Source organism: Muntiacus reevesi, chromosome 8 (genome assembly GCF_963930625.1).
Source record: "Muntiacus reevesi chromosome 8, mMunRee1.1, whole genome shotgun sequence".
NCBI lineage: Eukaryota > Metazoa > Chordata > Mammalia > Artiodactyla > Cervidae > Muntiacus > Muntiacus reevesi.
The window spans coordinates 93748939-93767719 of record NC_089256.1 but is presented as its reverse complement, the minus strand read 5'-3'; the positions used below and the strand labels follow the sequence as shown (position 1 = coordinate 93767719).

The 18781-nt window shown below is 42.1% G+C and overlaps 1 protein-coding gene across 1 annotated transcript in view; it reads right to left on the bottom strand.

Moving 5' to 3' along the window:
• LOC136173444 (ceruloplasmin-like) overlaps positions 1 to 18781 on the bottom strand; it is a 39053-nt gene that overhangs the window by 18816 nt on the left and 1456 nt on the right. Inside the window, exons 3-11 of the mRNA XM_065943085.1 lie at positions 16689 to 16901; positions 16033 to 16203; positions 14523 to 14765; positions 11229 to 11394; positions 8420 to 8550; positions 7825 to 7965; positions 7334 to 7545; positions 4920 to 5070; positions 4105 to 4317 (exon numbers count right to left, since the gene is read on the bottom strand). Coding sequence (XP_065799157.1) covers positions 4105 to 4317; positions 4920 to 5070; positions 7334 to 7545; positions 7825 to 7965; positions 8420 to 8550; positions 11229 to 11394; positions 14523 to 14765; positions 16033 to 16203; positions 16689 to 16901 — 1641 coding nt within the window. The remainder of the gene's footprint in view (positions 1 to 4104; positions 4318 to 4919; positions 5071 to 7333; positions 7546 to 7824; positions 7966 to 8419; positions 8551 to 11228; positions 11395 to 14522; positions 14766 to 16032; positions 16204 to 16688; positions 16902 to 18781) is intronic.

Below are 18781 nucleotides of genomic sequence, written 5' to 3'. Positions count from 1 at the left end.
GTGGGGGGATGGAGGACAAGTCACACAGGCCCTCGTGGGCCGCTGAAAACTCTGTAGCCTTAACTCCGAGTCTACGAGTGACCTAAGATCATTCTGGCAGTTGTGCTGATAACAGACTAGAGTGGGCAAGGGAAGAAGGAAGCAGACTTGGTAAAAGGCTCTTACTATAACCCACAACGGGTGATGACGACCTCAGAAAGGTAGTGCGGGGGTAGTGAAGGGAAACTGGAGGAAATCAGAATAATATGTTATTACTAAGAAACCCAAACAATGACCCCAAGGGAAACAGACCACCTCAACCACAACAGCGACAGACTCCAACATGGATCAGTCCAGAAAATTGCACCTAAATTCCAGCGGTCTTTTATTTTTGTAATTTTAGGCCCTTGATGGTCTGACTTTGTCTCTGTGAATACTGACATCACCTTCATCAGCCCTAGCATTCTCCCTCGGCTCTGCACGTGCTTCTGAGGTTATGGTCACTTTCCGTGGAGGCGAGGCGTGAAGAAGACGGGCGTGGAAGCACACTCTTCAGACTGAGAGGGTTGGGGAAAGAGGACGTGTTTAGAAAACAGTGACTGCATATGGCACAGCGCTTGACACGGCCATGTGTTTACTGTGGCAGACGCTGTTTGTGAAAGAGGAGAAAAAGCAGACTACTCTCTTTTTTTAAGACCAGGGTAACTTCTACAGGGAAAAGGGGAGGAAGACGTGGGAGGGGAATGGGTGATAACTTGCCACCAGATGAGTGAGGGCAGCAGAAAAGAGAGAGTGGTGAAGACCCCCCCACCCAGCAGTATTCTTCACAGAACTAGAACAAATAATTTCACAGTTTGTATGGAAATACAAAAAACCTCGAATAGCCAAAGCAATCTTGAGAAAGAAGAATGGAACAGGAGGAATCAACCTGCCTGACTTCAGACTCTACTACAAAGCCATAGTCATCAAGACAGTATGGTACTGGCACAAAGACAGAAATATAGATCAATGGAACAGAATAGAAAGCCCAGAGATAAACCCACGCACCCATGGACACCTTATCTTTGACAAAGGAGGCAAGGATATACAATGGAAAAAAGACAACCTCTTTAACAAGTGGTGCTGGGAAAACTGGTCAACCACTTGTAAAAGAATGAAACCAGAACACTTTCTAACACCATACACAAAAATAAACTCAAAATGGATTAAAGATCTAAATGTAAGACCAGAAACTATAAAACTCCTAGAGGAGAACATAGGCAAAACACTCTCTGACATAAATCTCAGCAACATCTTCTATGACCCACCTCCCAGAATATTGGAAATAAAAGCAAAAATAAACAAATGGGACCTAATGAAACCTAAAAGCTATTGCACAACAAAGGAAACTATAAGCAAGGTGAAAAGACAGCCCTCAGATTGGGAGAAAATAATAGCAAATGAGGAAACAGACAAAGGATTAATCTCAAAGATATACAAGCAACTCCTGAAGCTCAATTCCAGAAAAACAAGTGGTCCAATCAAAAAATGGGCCAAAGAACTTAACAGACGTTTCTCCAAAGAAGACATACAGATGGCTAACAAACACATGAAAAGATACTCAACATCACTCATCATCAGAGAAATGCAAATCAAAACCACAATGAGGTACCATTACACGCCAGTCAGGATGGCTGCTATCCAAAAGTCTACAAGCAATAAATGCTGGAGAGGGTGTGGAGAAAAGGGAACCCTCTTACACTGTTGGTGGGAATGCAAACTAGTACAGCCACTATGGAAAACAGTGTGGAGATTTCTTAAAAAACTGGAAATAGAACTGCCATATGACCCAGCAATCCCACTTCAGGGCACTGAGGAAACCAGATCTGAAAGAGACACGTGCACCCCAATGTTCATCGCAGCACTGTTTATAATAGCCAGGACATGGAGGCAACCTAGATGCCCATCAGCAGATGAATGGATAAGGAAGCTATGGTACATATACACCATGGAATATTACTCAGCTGTTAAAAAGAATTCATTTGAATCAGTTCTAATGAGATGGATGAAACTGGAGCCCATTATACAGAGTGAAGTAAGCCAGAAAGATAAAGATCATTACAGCATACTAACACATATATATGAAATTTAGAAAGATGGTAATGATAACCCTATATGCAAAACAGAAAAAGAGACACAGATGTACAGAACAGACTTTTGGACTCTGTGGGAGAAAGCGAGGGTGGGATGTTCTGAGAGAATAGCATCGAAACATGTATGTTATCTAGGGTGAAACAGATCACCAGCCCAGGCTGGATGCATGAGACAAGTGCTCGGGGCTGGTGGGCTGGGAAGACCCAGAGGGATGGGATGGGGAGGGAGGTGGGAGGGGGGATCGGGATGGGGAACACATGTAAATCCATGGCTGATTCATGTCAATGTATGGCAAAAACCACTACAATATTGCAAAGTAATTAGCCTCCAATGAATAAAAATAAATGGAAAAATAAATAAATAAATAAATAGAAAAAGAGAGAGTGGTGAAGAAAGACCTTTCTTTTTTCCTTGTGATTACTTCTTTTTGGATGAACTTTTAAAAATATTATTTTTTAAAGTGTAGTTGATTTGCAATGTTTCTGGCATACAACAAACTGATTCAGTAATATGTATATATATGTGTGTGTGTATATATATATATATTTCAGAATCTTTTCCATTATAGATTATTACAAGATATTGCATATGGTTCCCTGTGCTGTAAATAGGTCCTTATTTATCTATTTTATACATAGTACTGTGTATTTATCCCCCTTTCTCCTTTGATAAGCATGTTTGTTTTCTATGTCTATGAGCCTACTTCTATTTTGTAAAGAAGCTCACTTGTATCATTATTTTAGATTCCACGTATAAGTGACATCACATGATATTTGTCTTTCTCTGTCTGACTTACTTCACTTAGTATAATAATGTCTAGGTCCATCATTGTTGCTGCAAATGACAATATTTCTTTTTTTTTAAATGGCTGAGTAATCTTCTGATTACTCATAGTCACCAGCATTGTTTGTTTGGAAAGTAGAATGAAAACTTTTGAAATGTAAATATATAGTCAGATGAATTTGTGATATCACAAAGAGTTAAGATACAAATCCATGGTATTTATAGAGTAATTTGTTTATTGTAGGGCTTTCCTGATAGCTCAGTTGGTAAAGAATCCGCCTGCAATGCAGGAGACCCCGGTTCAATTCCTGGGTAGGGAAGATCCAGTGGAGAAGGGAAAGGCTACCCACTCCAGTGTTCTGGCCTGGAGAATCCCATGGACGGTATAGTATAGTCCGTGGGGTCACAGAGAGTCAGGCATGACTGAGCGACTTTCACTGTCACTTGTTTATTGTATAGCCAGTATTCAACTGGTGTCAGGACTTTTTGACCATAAGGGTTTTGTTTGCTTGTTTATTTTTTGTTAAGGTATATCTGCAGGATGAAAGAAAATACTAAAATTTTAAGTCTAACATATTCCAGACCCTTTACTACACTGCATCCATCTCGTGTGATTGTGTTTATTGCTTTTTATGGATTGTAAATTACTACAATCCCTGCTTTATAAATGAGGGTCTCAGATTCAGAGAAGGGGGGAGGCTCCTCAGATTCCCGTAACAATTTTCTGATACAATTGCCTTTAAAACACTGCCGGAAGTAGTCACCCTCACTGAAGTAAAAACATTTCCCAAGGGGGCGAAACTAGCCAGGAGAGGAGTAAGAGAGGAAGGCAGGAGAGAGGAGGGTGAGGCTGATGACGGAGGGAGACCTGAGAAACAAAAGGAGGGAGGATAAGAAATGCAGCAGATAATGGAATGAAAGCAAATTAAAATGCTTCAGAGCATCTTCATTGCTTTTGAAAAGTATGGGTAGATTTAGGGCCTGATACCTGGGAAGATAAAAATGGAGAGGGCTGAGAGGATTTTTGTGTGCAGGAAAATGATATACTAACACTCCTATAAATTAAATGGAGCAGGGCAAAAGTATGTTTAAACACTATTTGGATAACTTCCTTTTTTCCTGTACACACAATATTCAGTGCATATTGAAGACATTGCTTCTTCATAGTTTGGGCATATTGCAGGCTGATGGAGAAGATCCACAACTTACCTGTGGAATCAGGTGTCATAAGAAGTGTTTGGGAGATATGGGGATTCACAATTATGGTGTCACCCCTTGATCCTAAGGAAGTGAAGGTATTTCCTGAAAAATATATCCCGTGTAAGTCTTGACTTGATCCCACGCTAAGAACGTGCCATGAAACATTGTCTCCTAAGCACATGTCTAGTCCAGGCAGATTTCCATACATGTATCCGTTTATGGCTGCAAGACATTTGTGAGAAAGAAAAGATTGTTTAATTTATTGGTTCCTGACATCGCTTGGAACTCAACCAAAGACTCTTCATTAAGCAGATCATTCATGTAAGATATCAAGATCACCCAAGCCAACCCCTTCTTTTCAGATTTGATGAAACTAAGGTCAGAGAGACTTGTTCAGTGTCATGAAGCTAATGAATGAAACTGTTGAGACCAGAGTCCAAGTGTCCAGATTCTAGACCATTCTTTTCTCCCGCCACACTTTCAAGTCTTCAGAAACCAACCAACCAGCCAACTCAACAAACGCCCCACCTAGCCACTCCATTACTTTGGCAGTACAGAAATATGTGACTTTTCTGTATTGTATTTAGCAATAGCTAAAATAATGTATTGCACCAAAAAGGCATTGGTAAATATTTGATAGAATGTAACATAATCACCCTAGTAGGCACTATTTTTATTGGGAAATTATATTTAAAGAAAACATGAAACATATTAGACAACCATTGAGGGGAAAATATGTTTCTCTTAAAAAATCTGTAATTCTTTAGGCCGAGTGAAATTAAACTGCTTAATACATCTATCTTTTAAGTTACGTGTTCTCTTACAATGCATCTCGTTAGACTCTTGGAAGTTCGGATCCTCTGTATCCACATTTTCAGGGTCTGTGGTAAATATCCTGATGTTTTTATGTAAGAGATAGCTTTTATTTTCATCAAATATTGTGGGAAGTAGGTAAAATTCTTTGTCTATTCCTTTCTGCGGATGAGAATAGAAAAAATAAACAGACACAAAATATGCGTAGTACATATTCAAAGTCTAGTCAAATGGTCGACCCGCGTATAGGATTTTCCATGCAATGGGATTTGTATGTTCCTGGAAAAACTGATCAGTTAACTTCCCCAATTATGGACTTTTTATACAAATGTATGAATTCCAGTGAATAGGTTTATCACAGAACTAAAAAGTTAGGAGAAATCTCTACCACTGTCTTCATGTAAAGCTCTTACTCTAGGGACCCCCTATATCTTAACTCCATAAAACTAAACACTGTAATCACAGATGTTTATAGTGGCTTGTCAAAAGTAAGTTAAATAAAATGTTTTCAATTCTAGAAAGTCTATATTTTAGGGTTTATGATGAAATATATGTATATATTTATATTTTTGGATAATGCAGAAAAATTATATGCATTATAAAATTATGAAGCTATATGATTTTCATTATATAGGTGACTATAAATACATAGTCATATTTTAAAATAAAATATGCATTCAATTTTATATATTTACACTGGGGATTTATAAGGTTTTTTTCTTGTTCTTTCATTGCTAAAATGTGTCTGCCTCTTCTGTGACCGCACGGACTGTTGCCCAGCAGGCCGCTCTGTCCATGGGATTTCCCAGGCAGAAATACTGGAGCAGACTGCTCTTTCCTTCTTCAGGGGATCTTCCCGACCCAGGGATCGAACCTGTGTCTCCTGGATTGCAGGAGGATTCTTTACCAACTGAGCCAGCTGGGAAGCCCTTACAAGGCTTTCCAACACATGAGTTACAAGAGAACCTGGATATTACTTCACCTGTGAGTGAAGAACAAGGGAAGTTCACTCATTAAGCATTTACTTAGCACCTACTACATGCCACAGAAGGACTGGGTTTGTTACCAAAAATTTAATAAAACCCTATCTATGGTTTCAAGGCACCTAGAGTCTAGTGGGAGAGACAGGCCAGTAAAAATAAGCGCCTGGGGAAGTGCTCTAAGAGGCTTCCCAGGTGGCTCAGTGATAAAGAACCTGCTCGTGCAGGAGACACGGGTTCAATCCTGTGGTTAGGAAAGTCCCCTGGAGAGGGAAATGGCAACCCATGCCAGTATTCTTGCCTGAAAAATCCCATGGACAGAAGAGCCTGGCGGGCTCTTGGGGTCACAAAGAGTCAGACACAGCTGAAGTGGCTGAGCACAAACTGACAGAAGGAATCACGATAACCTGCAGGAGCTTGCACGAACTTTAGTTGGGGAATATTGTTTGAAGAAAATGAAGGGACCCTCAGTCTGAGTTTTTATTAAAAACTCTCCCCTTTTAGCAGGGAAAACCATGAGGAAAGTCTGTTCCAGACAGAGAGAAGAAGGGCAAAATCAAAGAGATGTGAACTAGCCATCCTTACTCAGGACTAACAGGCTCGCTTTGCAGTAAGACCAGAAAGTAGTGTGCAGGGTGGGGGGCGTGGATCCGGAAGGATCCACGGGTTCTGATATGTTGCATTCTGAGCCAACAGACCGTAGGGTGAGTTTTAGGGTCGAGAGGGCTACAATCTGATTAGAAAGGGAGGAATGTGGAGCTATGCTGAAGCAGAATGGAAGCGGGGATAGGCGTTAGGAGGCTACAGGAATTCAGAAAGAGATGATGCTGCCTCAGATAAGGCAGTGGGATCAGAGAGCCGGTGACCAACGCTGGAGGTGAGAATCAGGGAGTTGTTGATCGAAGTCCTGGGCTTGCTGGCGTCCTTCTCTAAGACACAGGACAGAGGAAAAAGAGATGGCTCAGAGAGGGGTGGGACAGGCAGTGGCTGCCTAGAGAGAGGGGGAGAGGTAAAACAGTCAAGTGGGGACTTCCCTGGTGGTCCAGGGGTTGGTACGTTGCCTTCCGACACAGGAGATGTGGTTTGGATCTTTGGTAGGGGAGCTCAGATCCCACTTGCGTCCTCGCCAAAACCCCAAAACATAAAAAACCAGAAGCCATGCTGCAACAAATGCAATAAAGATTTTAAAAGTGGTCCACATAAAAAAAAAAAAAAATCTTAAAAAAGTAAAAGAATAGTCCAGCAGAATTAAAGGCGTCTGAAACATGCCAGCGTGGATATTCAGTGGCACGAGAAGACGCAGGCCTGAAGCTGAGGAAAGAGGAAAACCGAGAGACACGGGCACACCAAAGCTGGAGGTGCCCTCTGCACACTGCCTTCCCCTGAAGACCTGCTCCAGGCGACCTCTCACCACGGCACCCTGGACAGAGGTCCCACCACTTAACCTGCTGGCCGTCCTCTCCAAGACTTCCATTTCTGCACACCAGAAGAGGCCCTATGAGGCCGCTGTTGATGCCTCTTTTAAAATTCACCGAGGAGAAGTATGACCAGGTCAGGCAGTTGGGGTCGGTGGAAGTGGGTCCCACATCTATTGGAACTTCCCATGTATAAACGAATGTTGCCCCAGGATTTACATACGAGGAGGGCGGCGGGGTACCTAGTAAGAAAGAAACATTTGTGAAACAGGACCTAGGACCCAGAGCACCCTAGTCTAGCCTGGGAGACCTCTGAGATCACGGACTCTGTCCTGCTCACACTGCCGTACTTTGGGTGGCAGCTGGATAGGGCCAAAGGACGCCCTCTGCCACGTAAGGACGCAGATCTGTGATGACGTGGAAAGCAGGCTGCCCCAGGATTTTAGGAGGAGTCTGGTTGTCTTGCGGACACTGTATCGCTGTCTGCCTTGCTTGTGCCTGTGCTGGGCTGTGGTACTTGCCTCCCCCCGGCGTTCTGTAGAAGGAGCCCTCGTTGTTCTTGTTGTAAAGCAGTCCATGGGGGTGGATGCTGAGCGGGACGGAAGCGTTGTTGTAGAAAGTGACCTGGATGATCTGTCCCACTTCTGCCTTAATGACAGGGCCTGGAAACCAACAGAGGCAGCAGTTGTCCCTGGTGTTCCTAAATGTCATTCTCACGTTGTGTTACTTGGGTGAGGGTCCTCTAGGAACAAATTAAAGGGATGAAGCCATGAACCAGAAATGTGTCCAATGAAAAGTCTAGGTGATGCAGGATCTTAGAAACGCACACGGATTTGCAGGGACAAAAAAAGTGTAGTTTCAAATTGGGTGAATCCCGCCAGACTCCTCTGTCCATGGGCCTCTCCAGGCAAGAATATGGGAGTAGGTTGCCATTTCTTTCTCCAGGGGATCTTACCAACCCAGGTATTGATACTGGTCTCCTGCATTGCAGGCAGGCTCTTTACCATTTGACTCACCAGACAATCCCCAAAACTGTGAGTTGGTGAATACTCTTTTGATGGCACAGAATATGTATAAATTGTGTTTATAACCCCACAATCTATGAAATAATTTTACCAAGGAGTCCAAGGTGTGTTGCTTTTGCCTTCTGGGTTTGGAAGGAAGCATCTGTGTATTCAAAGTAAACTAGTTTTTTGTAAGTTCCTCCGATTCTGGTTGGGCCTTGTTCAAAATAGAAGCGGGATTCACTGTGCAGAGAAAGTAAAAACAGAGAACTTTAAAATTGACAATGACCACCTGAAAAGAAAGCAAGAACCTGCATGCATCTGTTTTAAGGCACTTGTAATCTAGTACTTGTATCTATTTGCAGGAAACTCAGCAGTGGCTACAAGACAGGCAAAGGTGTTTCTGTTCCAATCTCAGAAAAGGACGATGCCAAAGAATGTTCAAACTACCATACAATTGCACTCATTCCACATGCTAGCAAGGTTATGCTCAAAATCCTTTTTGTGAAGATTTTAGTGAAGAGGAACTAAAGAGCCCCTTGATGAGGGTGAAAGAGGAGAGTGAAAAAGCTGGCTTAAACCTCAACATTCAAAAACTAAGATAATGGCATCACTTCACTGCAAATAGAAGGGGGGAATATGGAAGCAGTGACAGATTTTCTTTTCTTGGGCTCCCAGATCACTATGGATGGCGACTGCAGCCATGAAATTAAAAGACGCTTGCTCCTTGGAAAGAAAGCTATGACACACCTAGATAGTACATTGCTTTGTTGACAAGGTCCATCTAGTCAAAGCTATGGTTTTTCCAGTAGTCATATATGGATGTGAGAGTTGGACTAAAGAAGGCTGAGAACAAAAGAATTGATGCTTTCGAATCAAGGTGCTTGAAAGACTTTTTAGAGCTCTGTGGCTCAACTGGTAAAGAATCCACCTGCAATGCGGGAGACCTGGGTTTGACCCCTGGGTTGAGAAGATCCCCTGGAGAAGGGAAAGGCTACCCACTCCAGTATTCTGGCCTGGAGAACTCCATGGACTACAGTCCATGGGGTCGCAAAGAGTCAGACACGACTGAGTGAGTTTCACTTTCTCTTTTGAACTGGAAGGAGATCAAACCTTTCAGTCCTAAAGGAAATCAACCCTGAATATTCATTGGAAGGATTGATCATGAAGCTCCACTGGGCCATCTGATGTGAAGAGATGACTCATTGGAAATGACCCTGAAGCTGGGAAAGATTGAAGGCAGGAGGAGAAGGGGACGACAGAGGATGAGATGGTTGGATGGCATCACCGACTCGATGGACCTTAATTGGAGCAAACCCTTGGGAGACAATGAAGGACTGAGGAGCCTGGTGTGCTGCAGCCCATGTATCGCAAAGAGTCAGACATGACAGAGGCTGAACAATAGCGATGTATTTATAAAAATAATGCATGCTCATTGTAGAGAATTTGGAAAATAAAAAAATATATATAACAAAAAATTTAAGATCCTCATAATTCCACCATCTCTATATAATCACTATCAACATTTTTAGTCTTTTGTCTGTACATGTATACAAGTCTCTGTCTGTAGACTACCTATTAGTTTATCTATACATTTTTCTCTTGGAATAAAATTTTAAAAACATTAAGTCTGATTTTTTTTTTTTAGGCAGGTAGTAATAAACATTGCTTTTAAAACAATTGTGTTGAGATGCTAGAGTACTGAGATGAGAGATGTCATGCTTAACTTTTTAATTCTATTGTAATAACATAAAATGAGGACAAGTGTTTCCTAGGAGGAAAGAATGGCTTGCAATGCTGAGACACCATCAAATTTCATAACCAAGAGAATCATGTGAGCTGAAAGAATCTATTAATTCATACTTATTTTAGTCAATATAAAATGAGAGTTGAATCTAATTTTTGTTCTAAGCCCTGATAAGCTTCTCATAATTAACACAAAATCTCCATTACAAAGATTGAATAATTTGTTGATGAGCTTTAAAGTGAGAAAAGAAAATATTCATTTGATAGAACATTCTCAGTTTTCTTAAATTTTCTATGAGTAAATTAAAAAAATAAATACTATAGGGAATATTACTTTTTGGTGGTTATAGAACTTGATATTTTCTGACATAAAACTTTCATTCAATAGACCAAAAGAATTATAACTCCTGTAATCTTCAAGTTGGTAAATATATTTAGCAGTCAGACTATAGAAAAAGTTTTTGTGCACTTCCAAATGCTGATGCCACAGTAATGTATTTTAGTCTTAGTTTTTGGTTATCAAAGAAATAATTCATAATATATTCTTAGGTGTTATTGAGTAAATATATATATATATAAATATATATATATGTATTGAGTAAATATATATATATAAATAAAAATATATATATTGAGTATATATATATTGAGTAAACATATATATAAACATATATATGTTATTGAGTAAATATATATTGAGTAGATATATATATATACTCTCTATATATATTGAGTAAACAAATATACATATACAATATGATTTAAGGATGACACAAGAAATAATTGATTATACCCTCAGATCTTAGCAGGAAAGTACAAATTACACATGAGGAATATTTTTGAATTTTTGTAAAATTGCTATTGACAACATAATTCACTATGTTTTTAAATATCTCACAATTATAAACAAATCCATTTTAAAATTTAATGCTAAGAAAAAGATGAGAAGTATGTTTTTCTTTGCAGTGGCTTCCAAGGCATTTAGAGAAAAACGTTGTATAGCAATGATCCTTCGGCTGAATATTTTCCAATTATTGTTATAATTATTTTCCCATCTTTATTTTATTAGTATCTTTTTATTATAAAATGCCTAAGCCCTTGTAGGAATAGCTAGGTTATGAAAAAGTCCAATTATCTTTATTTAACCATGAATATTTTAATCACTGAATCCTTACCTTCCAGCTTCTGTTAAACTATTTCCACTGAAGAAATCTATGCCAGATGGTGCATAGTCCCAGAAAATTTCTCTAGCAGCAATGTAATAATGAACAACTTGTGTCCCCGTAACATCTGCTGAAGATTTTTGGCAATCCATTACATTAAAGAAAGCCTTCATAGTCTCTGAAAAATAGTAAATCCAAGTAGAGAATGTTATGAAAACATAAAAACATTTTTCTTAGTCTGTATATATATGTTTTAAAATTGTAGTGAACAACATTGCAACTTCCCTTTCTTTTGAGAAATTTGAGGTATTTTATTTACGGAATCTGTTAAAATCCTGAAATGTATGAAGCACGTATAAGACTCAGGATGCCAAAGTGAATGTTGAGGAGTGTATATCAGTGGAGATTAATAACCAACGCTGAACCAACTCCTAAGGAATATGATACCTGCCTACTGAGGGGAATTTGAGTCTGTTTAATCAAAAGTATCTTCCCTTATGGTTCTGAAGGTGTTACCATTAATTAGTAGATTAACTAGTTGGCAGGCAGGAAGAAAATCAAGGCAAGTACGTTTCCATGAGAGCATCAGTCCTGTGTTTTGATTTAAGAGCAACACTGGTGGGAGTGTAAATTCATACAGACTTTTCAGAAGGTGATTAGGCAGCCTTTGTTAAAATTAAGAACGCTTCCATTAAAAATTTTCACTTCTTTTGGTTAGGCAAGACAAAAATTTGCACAGACATAAAAAGATACAAATAAACAGTGGCTAGCTATAACACTGCTAGTGACTTAAATGGGAAGGAAATCCAAAAATAGGGGGATTTACATATATGTATAGCTGAATCACTTTGCTGTACAGAAAAAACTAATAACTTTGTCAATAAACTATGCTTTAAAAATCTTAAAAATAAAACAAAAAATAAAGGAGTAGCTTTATTTGGGGAATGCCATGGAAGAGACTCTCGCCTGGAGAATTCCATGGACATATTCTTGCCTGGAGAATTCCATGGACAGGGGGACTTAGCGGGCTACAGTCCACGGGGTCGAGAGAGTCGGACACAACTGAGCGATTAACACACACAGTGAACCGAGAAAGTGAAAGCAACTGAGATGTCTATCAATAGCTGCATGGTTAAATAAATCAGGCTACGTCTCAAACAAACACAGAAAACTGTACAGCTGTTTAGAAAAGCAGGCTAGACACACATATGGATACCAAGTGGTATCCTCCTTACCAAGCGGAAGGAGGGGAGGGGGGGTATTGGGAGACTGGGGTTACATAGATACACCATTGATACTCTGCGGAAAATAGATAGCTAATGAGAACCTCCTGTAGAGCCAGGGAACGCTCCTCGGTGCCCTGGGTGACCTCACGGGCAGGGAATCCAAAAAGAGGGGATGTGTGTCTCTGTGCATGTGTAGCTGAATCACTTAGCTGTAGGTAGAAGTCCCACAGCACTGTAGAGCAACTATATGATAAAAATTTGAAAAATAAAACTTAAAAAATAAAAGAGTAGCTTTTAAAAGTGTAGGGAATGTCATGGAGAAGATTTCGACATATGGATGAGTGAAGAAAGCAAGCAGCAGAAGATAGAAAAACCTACTGTATACAAATAATAAGCTACTTTTTAAAAAGTTAATAGTTAAATAAAACCTATAATATGGGGCGTGATCTACTTATTTAAAACAGTACCTGTGCATTTTTAATTCTAAGTTTTCATGTATGCTGTATGAAAATGCATAGTAAACAGCTTTGCGAGGATTCACAGATACATACTGGCGTAAACACAAATGGCTTACAGGGATTATTCGCTGCAGAGGGAACTGGGGGTGGGGTAGGACTGGACTCATGGTGCAGTCTTAAACTATTCCTCCAAAGATGAATGCTAAATCTGATTTGTGTATGTGTGCGCGCACTAATTTTGGTGGTGTAAGCACTTTCCTGTGGCCAAATTTGAAGCGACCACACGTTTATCACCTGGCTTATTTAATTCTCAACTCTCCGGAGCTCCTAAGACGTGGCTCTCATATACCACATTAGACTTTCACTCTTTCTGCCTGCTGCCTTCACCAAATCCTCCCCTCCCTCCACTCCTTCCTCTTTGCTTTCTTCCTTTCTTTCCAGCAAGTCTATTCATACACTCTTACAATTGCTAAAAACAAAACAAACAAACCAGAAAACCAAAAACAAACAGACCAAAAAAAACCACCCCAAACTACACCATGGGGAGAGAAACACAGGGAAGTCTATGTTGTCCACTAGCCAAGCGCTTTTGATTGTGTCCAGGGTTGACCCTATCTTTCCTGCAGAGTTGAAGAGCCAAGACCTGTCTTAAGGTCTTGAAGATCTGCCCTTATTGATGGGCAACATCTATAAATGAGGTCAAGAGGAGGAGTGGGTCTGGTGTACATTTTAACCTTTAAAACATATTTTAAGACAATGTTCCTTTCTAAGTGAGAACTTTTGCATTAATATTAAATTCTGTCCTTGAGTTACAATAGCCGTGTGTGGGTCTCCTTTTTCCCACAGCCCTCAGAGGGAGGGACACAGCACACAGGAAATCCCAATAAGTACGTGTGGTTTAGTCGTTAAAATAGTTAATTGAAGTGTGATGCTTACCAAAGTATGGGACTTAGAAATAAGAAAGGTTTTGATCAGAGAAGTAAATCCCATTTTTCATAAAAAACAGAGAAAAGTTAAATTCTTCAGTTCAAGTAACAACTGTGTTTTCTGACTGAAAAATCATGCAAAACATTTACATGATTGCAAGGATAGTTTAGTCAGATTTAAGAACAGAGAAGGTCAGTAATTTCACAAGGGGCCTTTCTATCACTAAACATGAAGGGCGACTGGAGGGGGAAATAAACCAGGAAGCCATTACCGGGTTCTGGATCAGAATTTGCACAACACCTGGGCCTGCATCATCTCTGACTCTCGCGGGGTTTGGGGTTAGTGTTTCAACCTCTTGGAACTTGTCTTCTCAATTTAAAAAAGAAGAGTAACTACATGTGCTCTGTCAGACACTCAAGGCTCTTGTAAGGCTCACTGGTTAATAAACACATACTTTTTTTGGTAAAAACAGCAACAAAAATAATCCCTGTATGACTGAAAGGGTTTATTACCATAAAGTTGAAAGTGTCAGAGACCTGAGTTCTGGTTCTGACCGTGTTGCTGACTTTCCAAAAGGCAATCCGGTCACCTGCCTGACGGTGACATCTTTCCCCATTTGCAAGATGAGGAGTTTGTTACGGGTCGTAACACTGAGAGTCCCCTGACCCCATTATGAAAAAGGAACCAACCCCTACCATGTATCCGACAGTCCAGCAGCCACTCTCCAGCAGCCTCGGCCACCATGAAGGCGTCGCGCATGGAGGCGGGGAAGACGGTGACGGTGTCTCTCCTGTGAGTCTGCGACACCAGAGTCTGCCCGTGGAAGTAGACGGGGTGCACGTCCAGCAGGCTGCCCATACTGATCAAATGCCACTTGACCCTGTCCCCCGCACACATGGTGAGGCCGGGCAGATTTCCGTACATGTACCCGTTTATCGCTGGAAGCAGAGTAAATTAACCCGCTGAGCAAGCGTGTCACATCAAGGCCACGTGGGCACAGCCTACGCGTTTCCGTTTCACATCACTCTGGCAGTGCCAGCCTTGTTCTCACGCATAATCTGCAACAGGATTGGGTTCGTTTCCCCCCAAGAGGAGGCTGTAAACATTACCTCTGATTAAAGCTGAGGGCAACACGCACTTAAAGGCAAGAGGAAGAAGGCTGGGCTGCACGGTAGGAAGCAGTGAAGAGGGGAGAAGAATGGAAAGAAGCGAAGTCTGTGGAAGCAGGAAACAGAGCTGAGGGTGGCTGGGATGGCAAGAGCACCTTTTCTGAAAAGTTCTACGTGGAAACACATGCCCATGAAAGAGCTGCTCAGTGATGTCTTTGTTCTTCCGTAGTATTTTATTACCCTAAAGTCACATATTTGGGGACTTCCCTGGCGGGCCAGTGGTTAAGGATCCAGGTTGCAAGGTAGGCGACATGGGTTTGGTCCCTGGTCCGAATCTAAGATCCCACAGGCCGTGAAGCAACCAGGCGCTGCGGCCACGGCCAGAGTCCCGTCCGCCACAACGTAAGGCCGCAGGCCGCGGCTCAGGTCTGACACAGCCCAGCGAATTTCAAAACTGCATCTCTGTTGTCACCATCCGTCTTTATCCATGTCAGATGTTAGGAAAACAATGCATCTATCTAACTCCACTTGCTACGACACTTTGGAAACCGGCAGGATTTTCTCGATGCCTTCATAGCAACACTGAGCTTCCCTGATAGCTCAGATGGTAAGGAATCCGCCTGCAACGTGGGAGACCCCGGCTGGATGCCTGGGTCGGGAAGATCCACTGGAGAAGGGATAGGCTACCCACTCCAGTATTCTTGGGCTTCCCTTTTGGCTCAGCGGGTGAAGAAACCGCCCACAATGGAGAAGACTTGGGTTTGATCCCTGGGTTGGGAAGATTCCCTGGAGAAGGGACAGGCTACCCACTCCAGTGTTCTGGCCTGGAGAATCCCATGGACTGTATAGCCATGGGTTCGGAAAGAGCCTGACACGACTGAGCGACTTTCATTTCCACTTTCTTTCACAGCAAAAATGGCATGTTCAGTGTCTGACTCTTTGCAGCCCCGTGAAACATAGCCCACCAGACCCAGAATGAAGAACTGGGAAACAGAAACTCATCGAAGCAAACTGAAATGACAGGAAACCACAAAATAAAGTCATAGAAGTTAGAACTATAGGATATAAGGAATGAGAAATTTCTTCATAATCTTACAGTTCATGACATTGCTCTCCTTGAAGTTGGGATCATTAGCATCAACTTGACCAGCTTCAGTGTACATAAGAATGTTGTCCTCGATATACCAGCTACGGTTTTCATCAGTTATAGAAAACACCAAAATGAAATACTCATCGATATATTTTTCCATATCTCCATCCAGGGTTCCTAAAACAAAAAGAATGGCAAAACTTACTCTCTGCGAAAATTATTCTTGCTATGAAATAAACTAGTGATTCTGATTCTGATATTCAAAATATGAAAGGAAAACCTTTCACCTCCATAGACAGAACCCTAAGGAGCTAAGAATGCAAGGACCAGGCAGTTCCTCTTCTGTTTCCTCCACCTGTGGGTTCGACACTTCTCTAAAGGACAAAGGTGGCAGAATTTTGTGTGAGGGTGACTCGGATGAAGATTACTGGCTTTGACTTCCGTCTACTGTCCAACCTGCCCCGTTGGACTTGAACGGAGACTTCAGACTCAAGATCGCCATCTGGTGCTCCGGGGCCAAATGGCAACGTTACTTTTCTGACTGGAGAATCGAGGTCAAGACAGGAAGAGAGTTTGTTAGCAAAATTCCACTCGGAGACTGAGGGAGACCCCACAGATCCTAATTGGCTCTGTTTGCTACAGTGAGATCTTTAAAATGTTACCTCTTTTACAAGTCAGAATGGGTCCGAGAAGTCCCGAAGACACATCTTTTAGGGTGTCCACGTGGGAGTGGTACATCCGCGTCACGCAATTACTGTCACTGGGGCCAGGCCCCTGGTTTTCTTCTACAAACCACACGTAAGTGTATTCTGCCCCTGGCTGTAGACGGTCATCTTCCTTTTGCAGGCCCGTAGTGTTGTCTGGATAGAGAGCACCTGGAAAACGGAACTTGCGCTGTGGTCAAAGGAATCAATGGACAACATTTTTCTTAATGTGACTCATGCTTTCTGCATTAAGCCATGAAAGTATGTTAATCGGTACTTTTAGAAAGTGTGTGTTTCCCGCTTCCTATCTCCTGCCTCCTGTCTCCCTAGACTCCCCTTAGTTGGTTTCTACCTGGATGCCCAGCTTGGCCAGCTTCCGGACTTACATTGGAATGAGTCAGGCAGCGTATTAATGGACTATCATCACCTTTATCGATAGATGCCACAAATGTTCATTGTGCACCTACCATCTGCGTAGGTCTTGGATACAGAGAGTTCCTGACTTGAGCTCTGTATCATCTTCGTTGCAAATCAGATTTGGGAATGAGGGCATCAGGAGCATCCACGCTACTGTTGTAGCTTGGACTCAGCCGAGTCCAGCCCTTTGCCACCCCACGGACTGCAGCCCGCCAGGCTCCTCTGTCCTTGGGATTTTTCAGGCTGGAATACTGGAGTGGGTTGCCATTTCCTCCTCCAGGGGATCTTCCTGACCCAGGGATCCAACCCCAGGGATCAAGGTCTCCTGCTTGGCAGCAGATTCTTCACCACTGAGCCGCCTGGGAAGCCCCACGACAGGGCTTTACCTGCGCTACATCTTCCAGAGGGCAGCAAGGGCATCCATGCTACTGTAGACACCGCTGTGTTGAAAACGGGTCACCGACAAGGACGTCCTGAGCTGCACGGGGGCCTCTGCTCAGTGTTATGTGGCAGCCTGGACGGGAGGGGAGTTTGGGAGGACGGAATCATGTACACGTATGGCTGAGTCCTTTCGCTGTTCACCTAAAACTATCACAACACGTTAACCGGCTACGTCCCAACGCAAAATAAAGTTTTTAAAAAAGAAAAAAGAGCATCTATGTTACCTACAAGCTGCCCGCTGATGTCAGGAAGTGGTCTTCAGCATGGCTGACATTGCCCTGAGCTCCCACCTTTGTTCTGAACCTGGGGCCTTGCCCTCTTCTGCTTTCTTCTTATCCTCGAATTTTGCCCCAGATCTCCACCATTTGAGACTGGAATCTAATAACTCTGGATATCATCTCCTCATTCAGTGGGAGACTTTGAAGCATGACCAGCCTCTCATCTTTTACCATCTTTTGAGACGGACCTGCTCCGTGTAGAACGCAAAGCCCTATTTTGTGCTCGCATTCCCTTCCCTTCCTTTTCCCAGCACCATCACGCAGTTGTGAGTGTGGACGTTTAGTAGAGAAGATAACTGCCTGGAAAATAGTGGCTTTACCTGACACTGCTGTTTTCTAAGAGGCTAACCCTCTTTCGGGAAGGATTGGGGGCAGGAGGAGGAGGGGACAACAGAGGATGAGATGGCTGGATGGCATCACCGACTCGATCGGCGTGAGTTTGAGTGAACTCCGGGAGTTGGTGATGGACAGGGAGGCCTGGCATGCTGCAATTCATGGGTCGCAAAGAGTCGGACATGACTGAGCAACTGAACTGAACTGAACTGAACCCTCATTCACTAGAGAATGAGATGACAGGACATGGATATGAAATGGCAGGACAATATTTCTGCCAACATAACACTTAGCTCCTGAGTGTCTCCTACCCTCCAAACTTATGTATTTATTTATTTACACGAGACAAAAGTGTGTTTTCTTTCCCAGAAGTTGAATGGGGGAGGGGGATTGTCATTCATTCATTTCAAATGAGAAATTGAAGAGCAATCTGGGATATAAAAATTAGAGACATCTGAAGTAAAAGTCTATATTCACCCAACCTACTCCTTTAGTTCATGATTGCCTTGCTTTTCCTGAGGTTTTGGGTTTGTACTCTTCATTAATAAAAACTCAGGAACCTAAGGAGCAGGAACTCACTTA